The sequence below is a fragment of the Haliaeetus leucocephalus genome, unplaced genomic scaffold, assembly GCF_000737465.1.
Source record: "Haliaeetus leucocephalus isolate CR32 unplaced genomic scaffold, Haliaeetus_leucocephalus-4.0 Scaffold273, whole genome shotgun sequence".
NCBI classification, from domain to species: domain Eukaryota; kingdom Metazoa; phylum Chordata; class Aves; order Accipitriformes; family Accipitridae; genus Haliaeetus; species Haliaeetus leucocephalus.
This window is the reverse complement of record NW_010972709.1, coordinates 414,643-430,704: the sequence shown is the minus strand read 5'-3', so window position 1 is coordinate 430,704 and position 16,062 is coordinate 414,643. Positions and strand designations below refer to the sequence as shown.

At 51.9% G+C, this 16,062-nt stretch overlaps 1 protein-coding gene across 1 annotated transcript; it reads left to right on the top strand.

Moving 5' to 3' along the window:
* The first annotated feature begins 42 nt into the window (after positions 1-42).
* Positions 43-12,911, top strand: PCIF1 (PDX1 C-terminal inhibiting factor 1). The gene is made up of 16 exons (XM_010569355.1): positions 43-140; positions 2,723-2,861; positions 3,060-3,184; positions 3,642-3,779; positions 4,203-4,333; positions 4,567-4,721; positions 4,956-5,103; positions 5,311-5,394; positions 6,201-6,300; positions 6,513-6,675; positions 7,917-8,089; positions 9,174-9,260; positions 9,772-9,956; positions 10,469-10,562; positions 10,786-10,961; positions 11,809-12,911. The coding sequence occupies exons 2-16, from the start codon at positions 2,738-2,740 to the stop codon at positions 12,059-12,061; spliced, it is 2,136 nt and encodes a 711-aa protein (XP_010567657.1). The 5' UTR covers positions 43-140; positions 2,723-2,737; the 3' UTR covers positions 12,062-12,911.
* The last annotated feature ends 3,151 nt before the right edge of the window (positions 12,912-16,062 follow it).

The window sequence follows — 16,062 nt, the reverse complement described above, 5'->3', positions numbered from 1 at the left end:
GCCCGTGGCTGCCCGCCGGTCCCGGCCCGCCGCGCCGAGGAGCTCCGTCCCGTCGCCGCCTCCGGGAGGGCAGCCCCGGGAGCTGCCTCCGCGCTGCCCGGCAGCATGCTTTCCCTCGGTCCCCGGCGCGCTCGCCGCAGGTGTGCGTGCCGCCTCGGGAGCTCTGTGCTCTGCTCAGCCCCTGTCCCGCCTGGCCAGGCGCAAGGGCTGGCTCTGGGGAAAGGGAGAAGGACCGACGGAGGGAGGCGGTGGCCTGGCTTCCAGCCTCCTGAAGCAGCCGTGGCTCTGGGATGGGGGAGAACCTTGCAGTGTCCCGGGGGGCTGTCACTGCTCTCCTTTGTCTGCATTTGCTGTTGTCCTGTGTAAAATCCTACCTCGGTGAAATGGAAACAAATAATGATCCTGTTTGCTGTACTTCTTTACTTTGTGTCTTCTTCCACCTTGCTGTGGTCTCTCTGGTTGTGCTGCTGCTTCTAGGTTGTAAGCTCTCTGGGCAGGGACAGCGTTCTACTGTGTCTGTGAAGTACTGTATGCATTGCCATGGTGTATAAAAACATTACCGTAATCACCATAAAATGCTTACTCTGGGTCCCTTTCACTGTCTTAAGTCCCAATACTAGTTACATAAAAGTAGAGTTGCTTCTGTCAGGATTCCTGTTAGTTTGCTTTTTTCCTTTTCCCAGCCATTAAGGGTACTTGAATTTAATACTCATCAACACTGATCGAGTGATAAAAGCTTCTTGTCTACTTCCACCATCCTAGTCTATCCCTACATGGGAGAAGGCAAAAACAGCGAACCCTGTTTGACAGCCGATCTGAGTGATCAGTGGTGAAAAATGCTGGCAAGTCACTGCAGCTGGCGTGTGCTATCCAGTCTAGGAAGATCTTGATACCTAGCACTATCTGTAACTTCTTGAAATACATCCTTGGCTCACTTTGGGAGGTCTGGTCCTGTCAGTGCATACCAGTTCATTATAATGTGTTGTCGGCGTAATGTGCAGGACACATCAGCACCTGCATGTGCAAATACGGTTTTAGTGTAAGGAGGAGGGGCTAAACACATCCTTCAAAAGTTACTGCACCTGCAGTACTGCCTGGTGAGGCTCCTGCCTTGCAGCCCTGGGCTCCCATGTGCTTCCTTGCACTGACGGCCCCGAGGCGAGTCTGAGCTGCTGCTGTTGGCTGGGCTAACTTTGCTGCCCTTCTGGTAGCTAGCTGAAGTGAAGTGACTGTAGAGGGCACAGTGGGGTTGGAGTTCAGGAGGAAGTGTGAGTAAACAAATATTGCGCAACGCTCACCTGCTGAGGCGATTAAAGTCCCTCTGTGGTTGCATTGGTACGCTCTGTAGCAGACGCTTTTGCCTGTGGGCTTGGTTATTGTTATCTGCCGAGTTCTGAGCAGTGACCAAAGCTCCAGGTTTCTGCAGTGTCCCACAGCTTTCCTTGCTGGCCCTGGCTGGAAGGATGGAAACATCTTCCAAGGTGCTGAAAGGGTCAAGTTCCTCAGCGCTGGCCTGCATCGCAGATTCTGCAACCAGTACTATAGACAGCTTGCTTAGCTAGTGCCTGCTAACGTTTGATAGTTGTTGGCTCCTACCATTCTGCTCTTCTGAAATAGCCAGCAGAGTTTTTACGGACAGGAATGGGAGCAAAGGTGAATAAATCCAAATAACTTAGCCTGCAAACCAAACCAGAGTTTGTACTTAAGAGATGCTATACAAGGGAGCTTGCTGCTGGGGCTACTGTGGTGTTCAGTTAAAGAACACGCTTCTGTATCCAAGATTGTGCTACTGCAGCCCTAACTTAGATGTTGTGTAGGGTGTCTCCAAAGGCCTGAATAGAGTTAAGTAACTGAAGTAGATGGTAATTATTTAAAATGCCTTGTTTCCCCCTAGTTCATTGCCACTGTATTTAGGGCTGCCAGAGAAGAGCAATCTGCAGTGCTGTTTCAGAAACTTCCCTGGGGGGAAAGAATGGTGACTAAGAAAGGAAAAGCCTGGCTATTTTTCTCTCCAGCTGGCAACATTAAATTATGATTAAGGGGAGCTTTATTGTTTCAACGGACCTTCTTTTGCATAACTGTTGTCATGCAGATGAAAAAGTACCAAAGGCTAAAACAGCCTGGCTGAGGCTTGACAGCTAGTCTGGGCCTGGGACATACTGAGGAAAGTAGTTCGGGAGTTCCCCACTCCTAGCCTGTGGTTCTCTGAACCACAGAAGTTGTTACTAGTGAAGCACTAGGGCTATTTTATATAGCAGAATTTTTTTAATAAGAGCCTTTTGTTTAAATTACGTGCAGTTAATGTGTGTGTAAATGTTGATTTAAACTGTCTCTGAGGATAACAGATCAGATATGGCTAGTAGTATTAGCGTGGCAGAAGGTGGTACATGTTCACAGAGGAGTGTGTTTTATTTTTTATGCTCTCAGTCCTGATGTATGGGACCAGACGCTGCACTCTTAGGAGAGATCTAGCTGAAAAGTGAGTATTTTGAATGCTGGCCTTAAGAACTCTCTGGTTGACACCATTTAAAGCTCGGCATTCCTCCTCACCAGTTGTATCTAGGATAACAGGTGCTTTTCAGGGCTTAGGTGCTGTTTCGTGTGTACTGGTTCAAACCCTGTTTTATTGTCAGAACAAACCTGTAGTGCCACAGCTGAGTGGGCCAAGCGGATCTGGGATCTTTCCTGCTGTAACATGGATTTTATGTCTACTTTTTTCTAGTGTGGTTGCTGAGAAATGGCCAATGAGAATCACGGAAGCCCTGCGGAGGAAGCATCTCTCATGAGTCACTCACCTGGCACCTCCAACCAGAACCAGCCCAGCTCCCCCAAACCTATGCGACTGGTACAGGACCTGCCAGGTACTGACTCTGCTTTTGGGAAGGCCCAGCATGGAGTTCTGCAGGGCCCTGGTAGCAGGGGAGAGAAGGTGAAGTGAGGCCACTGAGGGAGGCTAGGAATGATGCATGTTTCAGAGTGTGCTGTGGCAGTGATGGGGACCTGAAGAGCAAGGCTGTTGTTCAGGACTGCTCCTCTCCTGACTCTCGCTGTCTTCTCAGATGAGCTGGTGCAGGCTGGCTGGGAGAAGTGCTGGAGCAAGAGGGAGAATCGCCCTTACTACTTCAATCGCTTCACTAACCAGTCTCTGTGGGAAATGCCTGTTCTAGGACAGCACGATGTCATTGTAAGTAAGCCCTCATCTCTGAGGGGAGTGTGCCAATACTGGGATATTCTGCAGGGGCAGATGCCATGTGGACTTCAGATTGCACATGTGGGAGGGTCTTCTCTGCCTTCAGAACTGTTCGCTAAGTCCATCGTCTGACTTGGTTCTGATGAAATGTTCCTCTTTCAGGTGCACGCTCAGGTAGTGCTGTCCTGGGTGTAGTGCACTGCTCATAGAACACTCAACCTGGGGGAATTGTGTTGCATTTTTCACATCTAAGTCTTAAAAAAAAGCATACAGACACAGGTCTAGAACAGAATTTTTTAGCTTTCTGTAGGTGTGAGTATTGGTGTCCTTACTTCCACCCATGTGGGAACCTGTGACAGTGAAATGGGAAGTTAAGAGGGCTTATTGCCTTTGTCGGGGACTTGGTGGTGGCAGCTGATGAACTAATGTGCTGTTGTTTGGATGCTTGTAGTCAGACCCTCTGGGATTGAATGCGGCTCCAATGCCACTGGAAGGTGGGATGATAGATACCTCTGTGGAGAGCAAGCAAAGAAAGAGGAGATTCTCTGAGGAGGTTCCACCAAGTGGCAACAGTGTGAAAAAGCCCAAGGTGGGTCTAGTGCTGTGAAACAAATACGCTTATGGATATTGTTCAAACTGAAACCTAGGGGGTCTGGAGCTTGGACCTGTGTTTTTTTGAACTGCACAAGGTCAGGCCACCCTAGTATAACTCAAACTGTGACAGCTGACACTCGGAAAGTACGAAAGTGGAAGCAGACTCAGGTCCTGCCAAGTTGTCATTTCTCTCTTAGAGCCTGAGGTGTGGTATGGGAGTTGGGAGATAACAGATTATGACTGAGAAACATGTTAGCTTCCATGTCCATGTTGACTTATGCCAACAGCAGGCAAAATGTGCTCTAGCAATTCATGGGGGTATCCTGAGTGGTGTACTGGTGCAGGATTGTTAGGTATATTGGGCTGCTTCCCCTTTACCTGTCTCTGTGGGGCAGTAATTCATCTTTTACATGCCCAGGCGGACGTCCCAGGGAACCCAGCTGCTCAGCCAGTGCCCAGCTCTCCCAGTATTCCAGGAACCTCTGTTTTGAAGGCATGGTGTGTTTCACCTGAAGATAAACAGCAGGCAGCTCTTTTACGACCAACTGAGTGAGTTGTCTCCATTTGTCTTCTTTTCTTGGTGGTAGGTTAGAGACACCTGGTTTTCTAGACATCTTTGAAGAAGAACCTGAGGGACATGACACCCCCTTATAGCTTTGCAAGGAGTCTTGATAGTTCAATTTTCCTGGCTGGTGAAACAGCCCAAGGAAGCATCTTTAGAAGTAATATTTGATAATAAGCCAATGATCTGGCCCTCCTGACAACATTTGCTTCTGCCGTAGAGTATATTGGGACCTGGATATTCAGACAAATGCAGTGATTAAGCAGAGAGCACCATCTGAAGTGCTTTCTCCACACCCTGAGGTGGAGCTGCTTCGGTCCCAGCTCATTCTCAAGCTGCGGCAACATTATCGTGAGCTCTGCCAGCAACGAGAAGGTAAGTTTCTGTTGGGCTCCCCTTATTTGTCTTATCAATCCTGCAGTACTGTGGTGTTCTTCCTTCTGGTTTATGTCTGTCTTGTCCTTGTGATCTCTTTTTGTGATGGTTATGCTCTCTGCGACATTGTTGGTTGTGAACTTGTTTGGCAGAACTCTAATGTGATGATCCTCAGCGGAGCTTCTGGGCATCTCTTTATTGTATTGATTAGATCCTTTTTCTGTGCTTCTCCAGGGATTGACCCCCCAAGGGAGTCCTTTAATCGCTGGATGTTGGAGAGGAAGGTGGTTGATAAAGGGACAGATCCTCTTTTACCTAGTGACTGCGAGCCAGTAGTGTCTCCTTCCATGTTCAGAGAGATCATGAATGACATTCCCATCAGGTACTGTTCAAAGACAGGGCACCTTGCTGGGATGTTTTTGTATCGGTTTGGTCCAGTGATTTAACAGCCACGGTTCTGTGCTTTTGTGTTGTACTTTTGCTGGTGAAGTGGTAGGGTGCTGGTGATGTAAAGCTTGGGAACTGGACCTGGCCTCCATGCCTTCATGGCAGCTGTGGAACTGATGCATGTAATTTAAACTTTCCTCAGGTTATCCAGAATCAAGTTCCGGGAGGAAGCCAAGAGACTGCTCTTCAAGTATGCCGAGGCTGCGAAACGGCTGATTGAATCCAGGTGGGAGTTCCTCTTACAGTGCTGTCATGTTCAGAAAAGAGAAACGGGTGATAGGGACTTTCAGAAGGGGCTGCTGCATCCCACCTTATTCAGCATTGGTCATCATCTTACTGAGGAAAAGCAAGGTTAGGAATGTAGAGAAGAAAAACAACAGTGCTGGAGGCATCCTTTGATAGTAATGTTAGAGTAAAATCTAATGTTGGGAAGCTGAATATATGCAGAGACAAGTGAGAATCTGTGAAATACTGGACGTGGAATGCCTTCCGTCATTTATCCCTGAGAAAATAAACAGGAGTGCTTGGGCACGCACTGCTATTAAAGAGCAGCAAGCTTACAATGGTATTTTATTATACCATGTATGATTTTTCTGACAAGTTCTGCCACAGGACAGAATTGAGGAAGATAGCCTTGTGGGGAAAATAAAAAGCTTGTTAACGGGGTAGTTTTCTCAGTCACAAGCTCCTAGCAGTGGCTGCATTTGAAAATGAGAGGCAGGATCAAAGTGGACCATTTCCATGGTAGATAAATGCTTTATCTGCCTCTCCTGTTGCAGAGATGACAGCAAACAGCTACGCTGTGTTTTGGAGAGAGCATGGCAGTCCCTAGTCATAGAAATGTCTGGAAGCACTTTCCAGAGGAGGCCTGGGGCGGGGTGACAGAGTGGGGCCTGGAGCAGAGTGACAGGATGGGGCCTTGAGGAAGTGTCAGCAGCTGTGTTCCCCCACTGACAGAAAACGGTTGCGGTGGGATGGAATATATATTGCCATGCAGCCATGGGTTCAATTTTGCTTCTCCACTTTGTGCAGGAGTGCTTCACCAGACAGCAGGAAGGTGGTGAAGTGGAACGTGGAGGACACCTTCAGCTGGCTGCGACGGGACCATTCTGCCTCTAAGGAGGACTACATGGTCAGTATCCCTCTGCTTGTGCAGCTGTGCGCAGGGAGCCAGGGAAAGGATGGGGGGCGTGTTGGGGCCAGATAAAGGTCCTTCTGGAGAAGGCTGCAATTGCTTTCCTTTGCTTTGTGAAATGGGAGTGACAGCAGCATGGAGACTGTGCATGCCTCTGGGGAAGTCCAATGGCGGGTTGTATAAGGGACTCTGGTTCTCTGGTTCTGCAGGACCGCCTGGAGCACTTACGCAAACAATGTGGGCCCCATGTGTCTGCTGCAGCAAAGGACTCTGTTGAAGGCATCTGCAGTAAGATTTACTACATATCCCTTGAATACGTCAAGCGGATCCGGGAGAAGCATCTTGCCATACTCAAAGAGAACAATATATCTGGTACGCAGTCAGCTCTGAAGAGCTATAGGGCTACAGCACTGCAACTTAAAAGCAATGCACTCTGGCCTGTCCCCATTCAAATAGCATCACCTGTTGAGAGGGCTGCTCTGAGTCCACAGGGTTGAAGCGAGTCAGAAATAGCCAGTCTAGCATAGGTCTTAGCTGACAGAGTCACACAGTGCCTGTGCAGTGGCAAGGTGTCTTTCATCAGGTACTGTAACTGGCTGTAATGTCAAATATCATAAATGTATGATTTGTCAGGATTAAGTAGCTTGTTAGGAGCTGACCACACTGGACAGGGCATTAGTTCATTTCCCTGGACCATGTTTTTTTGCTCTGCTTCTTCAGGAATTCCTGGAGACAGCTGACAATCCCCTTCCTAATGCCAAGCGCCCTCTCCCTCCCTATATTCTCCTTTGCCACAATTCTTGGGTTCGGAGCACCTTCTGCACTCCTCTGCCTACTGGCATGTCACTGTGCACGCTTCTTCTTTCCTAGCAGAAGATTCATGTTCCTTGAACTTTGCTCTGTTCTTTCTTCCTAGTTTATGTCTGTACTTCTGCCTCTAGTCGCCTTTTCCTTCTTCTGTAGTCCCTGCTTCTTTCATCACGGTTCTGTAGTCCTTTTCCTTTTTGGGTCCTAGCTCTCCTCAGACTCCCTTCTTTAGACCCCAGTGTCTGCCTTTTGCTGCTTGTTTTTGCTGCTTGTCTTCCCACCCTGTTGAATCTCTGACTCCTTCTGACTGATCTTTCCCATGAGCTCTCTTTTTTCCCGCTGAAGCCAAAGCTAAGCTGCTGTCTGCAACGGGTAACCACAGGGTGGCAGGAAGATTCCTTTGCCTCCTGCGCTTGACAGCCTGGAAATATTTATTGTGCTTTGGATGAGCTTGGGGCAAACTGAAACAGTAACAGTAGGAACAAGGAAAGTGTTTTACTTGTCTGGAACATGCCTCATGATGATGGTTGTGTGCGGTCTACAGGTCTGCTGTGTTAGAGATGAGGAAATACTGTGAAATGGGTCCTCTCTGTGCTCTGGCAGTGGGTGATGGAATTAATTTAGGGAATCAGCTCTGAACCTAGGTAGCTGTCCACGAGATCTGTGAAGGACCACCGTGGTGTTTTTGAGGGGACCACTCTGCTCTTTAGCCCTATTCCTGTCGCTGCATGTTTTGAGGTGGAAGGAAGATCTCTCCCAAACGTCCTTGGATTCTAATGGGCTGCCTTTCTCTTTGTTCTCTGTAGCTGAGGTAGAAGCTCCTGAAGTCCAGGACAGGCTCGTATACTGTTACCCAGTGAGACTGGCCATCCCCTCCCCACCACTCCCCAGTGTGGAAATGCACATGGAAAACAACGTGGCATGTGTGCGGTACAAGGGGGAGATGGTGAAAGTGAGCCGCAACTACTTCAGCAAGCTGGTAAGGGCTGACTGCCAGTCCTGCATGACGGTCGTGGTTTAACCCCAGCTGGCAACTGAGCCCCACACAGCTGCTCGCTCACTCCCCTCACAGGGGGCTGGGGGAGAGAATTGAAAAAAAGTGAAACTCGTGGGTTGAGATAAGAACAGCTTAATAGAACAGAAAGGAAGAAACTAATGATAATAATAACAATAAAATGACAATAATAATAAAAGAATTAGAATATACAAAACAATTGATGTACAATGCAATTGCTCACCACTTGCCGACCAATGTCCGTTTAGTTCCCGAGCAGCGATCTGCCCCGCCCCACACCAACTCCCCCCAGTTTATATACTGGGCTTGACATCACATGGTATGGAATACCCCATTGGCCAGTTTGTGTCAGCTATCCTGGCTGTGTCCCCTCTCAAATTCTTGTGCCCCTCCAGCCTTCTTGCTGGCTGGGCATGAGAAGCTGAAAAATCCTTGACTTAGTATAAACTCTACTTAGCAACAACTAAAAACAGCAGTGTGTTACCGACATTATTCTCACACTAAATTAAAAATATAACACTATACCAGCTACTAGGAAGTAAATTAACTCTATCCCAGCCGAAACCACGACAGTGACTTGTCACAAACGGCTCTTTAGTGGGAGATTTCATTTCTCCTTGTCCTCTGAGAGGAGGGACTGTGCAGAGGGATGGAGTGCTGACCTGGCGGAGACTGTCAGACAGTGCCCTAATTGTAGCAGAAATGAGGACAGCTACTTTCAACTTAGTCAGGGTCAGGCTTCTGCTGGGAATACTTACAAGGTGTTGTGTGTATGTTTCGGATATGTACTGTGCTGCAAGTATGGTCATACTCGCAGCAGGGCAGCCCTTGCTGAGAGATGCTTGCTTATGCGGTACATTCATTCATGCTAGTAAAGAGCTCGCACTTCATTCATATGGTAAAAGCAGATGTGCTGACAAGCCTCCATGCAGAGCCCCACCTGCTCCTGTTTGTTCACCAGTGTCCCTCTCCATGTCATGGTATGTTTGTGTACTGTCTTATCTTTGTTGATTCTGTTTGTGTTTAATGGCTGGGCTTTCTCTTCCAGTGGCTTCTCTATCGGTACAGTTGCATTGATGACTCTGGCTTTGAAAAGTTTCTGCCCAGGGTTTGGTGCCTTCTCCGCCGATATCAGGTACTGTCTTGTCACAGGGGTTGTACATCAGAAAGCCTTAGTAATAGTGGGGAAGTGAACTTACTGTCTCTGCTCTGGGGGAGGTCCACCGCTCTGGGAGCCTGATGCAAAATAGGGTTTAAACTGGCTCCGATGTCTGCTCCCAGAGTTTTGAGATAGGACTGTGGTCTGGGGAGCAACTGTGATCTTGGCAGGAGACCTCAGTGGGGGTAAAGATAAATTTTTATGAAAGAGACCTTCAGTAGTTCTTGACTCTTGAGGAGCAGCTGAAGGTTCATGGGGGATATATGTGAAAATTGACAGTTGGTTTGTGGGGCCCGAGTTGGATGAAATATCTAAAGAACATTCTTGGTACATGCAGGGGACCTACATGAATTTGAGAAAGGATGAGGGGGCCCTGTATACCTAGAGGAGTGGGTGCATGGACATATGGCCCTGAGTCTGTGGTCAGTGAAGGGAGCAGCAGGAACAGTGAGTGCAGGCATGGCTCACCAGGGTTTGCTCTCCTCAGATGATGTTCGGTGTGGGTCTGTACGAAGGAACTGGCCTGCAAGGGGCACTTCCCGTGCACATCTTCGAAGCCCTCCACAAGCTCTTTGGAGTGAGTTTTGAATGCTTTGCCTCGCCCCTGAATTGCTATTTTAAACAGTACTGTTCGGCCTTCTTGGATACAGACGGGTATTTTGGATCCAGGGGGTGAGTCTTACGTTCCGGTGCCTTTGCCGTGTTTCTGTGTGGGTGCGTGCACGTGCGATGACTCAAGACAGGCTGACGTGTCTGTGCGTTCAGGGCGGTAGCCAGTTGTGTGATGTCTGCTCAGAAGGGTGTGTACTTCAGGCCTGCCTAAAGGCAATGAGTGGACACAGACTGGCTGTGAAACAGTCAGGAGTGTGTTGTTAGTCTAGTTAGAGGGCTCTGCTCCCTGGAGTAACGCAGTTTATAGGTCTGCCAGCGCTTGCCCTTGTTCTGAAGAATGGGAGACCTGGGTCGTCGAGGAGTCAGCTTGAATCAGCAGTCGCCTTCAGTGACTACAGGTGGAGTGTGTCCCCAGTGATCAGTCCTGCTGTTAGAAGCAGCAGGCCCTGTACTGCTGGGGGTTTAGGCTTTCTGAGAGTATGACTACCTGTTCTGAGGAAAGGGATGCTTTTTAAGGTGTGAAAATAAGAATTCTAGCCTCTCTGATAGAGATCTTTGCCTTTTTCCTGCAGCCCGTGCCTGGATTTCTTCCCTATAAGTGGCTCTTTTGAGGCAAATCCTCCGTTCTGTGAGGAGCTGATGGATGCCATGGTCTCTCACTTTGAGGTATGTTCACTGACCTGTGGAGTTGTTCTGACTGGAGCTGTGCAGTCAGTTCTCTTCTCACCACTGCTCCCGTGCCCTCGCAGCAGGGCTGTAATGCAGAAGGCAAACGATGGTGATTGCTGCGGCACCACTGTAGAAGCAGAAGTGTTTCCTTTCCGTAGGACTCATTAGACATGTCGTTGCTCAGCCAGCACTGAGGTGGTTCATTTTCTTGTTGAACTAGAAACTGCTGGAGAACTCCAGTGAGCCTCTCTCCTTTATCGTCTTCATCCCTGAGTGGCGGGACCCTCCTACGCCAGCCCTGACCCGCATGGAGCAGAGCAAGTTCAAGCGACACCAGCTTATCCTGCCAGCCTTTGATCACGAATACCGCAGCGGGTCTCAGCATGTCTGCAAAAAGTAGGCCTTTTTCTCGGGTCCTTCTGGGAATGCGTTTCTGAAGCTGTATGGCAGACGTATCTTATTCCAAGTTGAAATCAATGGGAGGTAGGGAGCAGGCAAGGAGAAACACAGCGCATAATCACCCTGGATTTTAAGATAGGCATACAGAGTGTTGTGAATTTCACGTTCGTTTAATGACTACCAGGGTATTTCACTAACAAAAAGCTTGCGAGTGGTGTATCCTGTGGGTACAAGTCCAGTCTGAACAGGTCATACATGTGGTCCTGTGGTGATCATCTGTGCTGCTCTGCCAGCCCTCCGATCTGGTGAGCCAGCTGAGCAGCGTTTCCTGGGCTGCTGAATGCTGCAGCAATTCGGTGTCACGTGAGGGGAAGCAGAAGCAAGGGGCAGGTAGGACCTTAGTCCTCAGCGGAGCAAGCTGGCCGTTGGTCTGCTGTTTAAGCAGCAAGTTCAGGCAACAGCAACTTTAAGCAACAAGTGCTTAAACACTTAAGTTCTCTGTACCTGGTTATGACTGATGCCATACCGTGATGAGTCTCCTTCTGCAGGGACAGCAGTGTCCTGCTGCAGATGCTGGTAGAGAGCTATGTGGCTATGCAGCATCTCTGCTTCTACTCTGAAAGTTTGCAAGCCTCTGCCTTTACTCAGCAATGCCTCACACTGTACTCTGCCTGCTCTTTTCCTCAGAATAATGAGAGAAAAGGACAGAGATGAATACTTGTCCTAAATATGACATGCAGGAAGAGGAGGGGCGGGTGCTGGGAAGTGGGTCTGGTGGCAGTTGTGTGACTTCTGGGCAGGTGGGCCAGGGGAGATGCTGAGTGCCTGTTGTCTTCCCTTGCAGAGAGGAGATGTACTACAAGGCCGTGCACAACACAGCCGTCCTCTTCCTGCAGAATAGTGCGGGTTTTGCCAAGTGGGAGCCCACGCCGGAGCGGCTGCAGGAGCTTGTTGCAGCCTACAAGCATTCAGGCCGGACCCTTAGCTCCTCGTCCTCCTCCTCGTCATCATCCTCTTCCTCCTCCTCCTCCACAGCAGACAAAGAGCGGGAGCTGGGCCGAGAGCAAAGCAGCAGCCGGGAAACTAATCCCAACTAAGACGCAGAGGTGCGAGGTGGCAGGGGAGGTGCCGGCGGCCCCGAGGAGGCTTGCCGGGGCAGTGGAGAGACTGCTGGCTGCGCAGCACCGGCCTGGGGGACTCTTGCGCAGCAGCTCCACGGCACCTGCTTTCCTCTGCGAACTGCACGCCGCCCCCGCTCAGGAGCGCCGGGGAGCCCCCGGCTGCCGGCAGGGAGAGGAGGTTCAGCTGTGGCCCTTGCCGGAGGGCAAGGGAACCCGGCGTGGCGCGGCAGGAGGAGCAGGCAGCCCCTTCGACGCCAGAGCGCCGAGGGAAGGGGCAGCCAGAGCTGGGACACAGGCACGGGCAGAAGGTTGGCGGGACAGATGGAGGGACGGATGACAAGCACGAGTGCTCGGCGCCTAAGCGCCGTGGCTGGAGGGGCCCCGGCAGCTGGCCGCAGCCTGGCGCTGGCAGGAGAAGGACGGGCAGAGCCCGGGGGCTCCTGCAGCTGGACTGGCACCAGCACAGCTCCGTGTCCATAGTGTAAATAGTTCTGTCCGTGGCGCCCATGCTCCTTGCAGGGCTGCTCCCATCGCATCCGTGTTTCTTTCCCACATGTGTGAGTCCCGTGTTTGCCGACGCTGTGTATAGGGGAGGAGCGGAGAAGAGGAGTTTCTTTGGTGTGTAAAGACGTCTTTGCAGCTGTTTTGTAGTCGTTGTGGTTTTTACGCGGAGCCTCCGGGCTTTATTTAACCTCCTTGGGTTTTGTTTTGTAAGGATTAATTTAACACCGCTAACCATTTTATTACTTTTATCAAGAAGAGCAAAGTCTATTTTTGATTTCTGTTTCCTAGTTCTTAGGAACATTAAAAACCAGCATACAGCTCTGCCCTGTGTCCGTGCCTTTCCTTCTCTGTTGGCCAGGGGCCTGTGGTCACCCCCTGTCCTCGTCTCTCTCTGGCTGAAAGGTAGAAAAGTGTTGGCTGCTTTTTTTTTTTTTTTCCAGAACTCTCTGGCGTCTGACCCGTTCTGTGCTGCAGTGCCCTCCTGGTGACTTTTTTTGCCTAATGACCAGTGCAAACCCCCTAAAGCAACCTGACCAATACCCTCTTAGGTCATTGTCTGCTGCTATGGTGAAGAGTTTGGCTTTCTCTTCCCTGTAATGACCCTTTGAGAAGCAGGCAGCTGTAATCGCCCTCAGCCTCTTCAGGGCAGAACAAGCCAGCTTCTCCTTGCAGGGTTTCTGCTCCGGGTGCTCGGCACTTTGGTAGGCCTTTGCCCCCCATTCGGAGAGGCCCAGGCTGAGCCATGCTGCAGGCACAGCCTCATCGGTGCGGAGCAGTGACCAATGCGGTGGTGAGACAGCTTGGCTGGGCTTTCCTGCAGTCAGTCCCTAACACTGGCCTGGGGTGGGGGGATGGCTGCTCTGAGGGGGGAGATTTCCTGGGGAGAGCAGCCTGGGGGTCGATGCACCATGCTCTCGAAGTGCAGACCTTCCCTGGCTGGACTGGTCTTGCTTCAGCTTCCAGCCATCGATCTCGCCCTGTCCCTGGCTGTTGGATTAAAGAATCTTTTACTACCACCAGTCTCTTCTGGTCTAAGGAGGTGAAGGCAGCTCTGGGGGTTAAAAGCTGTGGTAGTTCTCTGACCTGGCTTTTCTGGGGTTCAGGAATTTCGTGGCTTCACCTTTGCCTCTGTATGGGCTGTAGGCATCATGGAAGCCAGTGCTCCCCAGCTGGGTTTCCCTGTCCCAAAGGAAAATGGCTCAAGGGTGGGTTAGCACCTGCCTGGAAGCCTGTAATCCTGCAGCCCTGTGGGGCTGCATTTCTTGGCACAGATCAAATGGGTCCTCAGGTTTGTTAGTTAAAAGCTGGGAGATGAGGAAGTGCCCTGAATCCTGGGTGTGTGTCATGCACGTGGTGCTCTGCAGCCAGCAGCACGGGTACCACGGCAGTGCCGGTGCCGCTCTGCGGTGGGCAGGAACAGCCCAGCCCCACGCGCTGGCTGCTCCGAGTATCCGCAGCTCTCCAGGGATGCTTTCAACAACAGACGAGATCATTGACATCATTTAATGACACTTGGGACAGTTGGGAACTGCAGCAGTGAAAGCAGCAGTTTGTAAAGGCTTTTTTTCCTTTTATTCGCTATTTTGAGCCAAGGCAGGCTGCTCCTGAAGTGCAGGTGACCAGAGACGCACCGATGCTGGGAAATGTCAGCAAACCTACACCTTGGTCAGTCTGTCCTCACCGAGTCCTTTGTCTTGCTCCCTCAGGTGATGGCCAATTGCTTGTTAAGTATATAGTTGCCATGGTCTCACAGTGGAGGTGTAAGCGACATCAGTGGCCTAGAAGCCTTGTGGCGTGGCTTCCTCTCTAGAACACCTCATTTATCTGGACAAAGCAAGAGATGGTAGAAGGGGAGTGTCAGGTTGACTGCTGTGGGTTTCGTGGATGCTGTCATGTCCGGCACTTCTCTTGAACAAGTGAAGGGGACGGTGCCTGAGCAGGAGCGTGCTGGGACCCCAGCCAGGAGCCGAGCCCCGGCAGCAGCTGTCCGTGGGCTCTGGCTCTGGAGGAGCGCAGGGACAAAGCAACAGCTGGTGGAGGGGCCAGGGGTGTGTGGCCGGGGCAAGGAGCAGGTTCTGCTCACCGGACTGAGCTGCCCACTCCTCGAGGCAGCAAGACCGGCTGGCACGGGGCACCCCCATCAGCCTGGTCCCAAGATGGGACATGACACTTCCCACCAAGACACTCAGTGGTGGCTGTCCTGCAGCGCCCAGGACTGCTCGCTGCCCGGCCAAGCCTGTACCAAGGGGGAAGCCAAGGGCAGGTGACCGAGGACAGGTCGAGCTGTGAGAGGGGCTGCACTGGTGGGGGCAGCTGGGGGACACAGCTGGGAGCAGTGGGGGGTACGAGCAGGACCGGGGGGGATGAGGTCAGCAGTCACACTGGGAGCTGGATGTTACCTGGTCCCCTGAAGTAAAAGCTCTTCCAGACTCTGCCAAACCTTGATGATTTGAACCAAAAGGCCCCTCGCTAATGCTGCTGTGGGCAGCTCTAGCCCAAGTGGCTGCTCTGGTGCAGGCTGGAGCTGCAGCCTAGCACTGCGCTCATCGGGGTGTGGACAATAATTACCTGGCAAGTTCACAGAGCTCAGTGAACAGAGTAGAGCCTTGCGTGGTGAAAAACTGTCATTTTCTCGCTAACTGGCATAGTCACCCTGCCCTGTGCCCCAAGGGGGCTGAGGGCAGCAAGGTGTGATCCCATCACTGACGAGGGGCTGGAAACCCCCCACAGCACCTGAGCTTAGGTTGGCTGTTGCTGCGTGGGGTCCTCACTGTCGCCCCTGCAAGCACTGCTGCCCATTGTGGACAGTCACTGCTTCTTTCCTGCCTGGCAGCGCAGCAGGAGGGAGGTTTTCCCTGTCTGCACTGGGAAGGAATCAGTGCTGCCAACCTGCCTTCAGCCCTGGGCAGCTGTGGGGGTCTCTGACAGCTGCTGCCCCTCAGGGCTGCTGGAAACACCACTGCAAGGGCTGCAGCCAGGGGCGGGGGATTTGGCACGGGCTGAGGAGGCACAGCCTGCGGAGAGGGATGCTACAAGGGCTCGGCCGTGCCCAGCCAGGCTCTGGCAAGTGCTACGGCCCCCATGTGCCCCCAGCCCTGGCTCCCCAGGGTGCAGGAGTGCGGCGAGGTGGCCGGGCATGTGCTGGCGGTGCCGAGCATTTCTCTGCGCCCCGGGATCCCCCGTGCTGCGGGTGATGTGCTGGGCTCTGGGCACCTCATGCCTGCAGCAGCTTCTCTTCCCTGGGGCCGAGCAGGACCTGCCCGTTCCCAGGCCAGGGAAAGCAGAGGGTCTCCCCGTGCTTTGGGGGGGCCCTCAGGACCCCGCTCTGCAGCCACCCTCTCCCCCGGGGCCCCCTGCCTGGGGACTGCAGGCAGGGAAGGAGCATCCCCAGGGCTGCCCGTGCGCGAAGGGGCAGCGGGGCTGCAGGGAGCCGCGCCGACCCCCGGCACCGACCCGCTGCAGCCCGGCGGGGG

Excerpts from the sequence above, each read along its gene's own strand:
- PCIF1 (XM_010569355.1), top strand. The coding sequence starts at position 2,738 with ATGGCCAATGAGAATCACGGAAGCCCTGCGGAGGAAGCATCTCTCATG. Across the intron at positions 2,862-3,059 it reads ACTGGTACAGGACCTGCCAG|ATGAGCTGGTGCAGGCTGGC; the intron begins GTACTGACTCTG and ends CTGTCTTCTCAG. Across the intron at positions 10,962-11,808 it reads TCTCAGCATGTCTGCAAAAA|AGAGGAGATGTACTACAAGG; the intron begins GTAGGCCTTTTT and ends CTTCCCTTGCAG.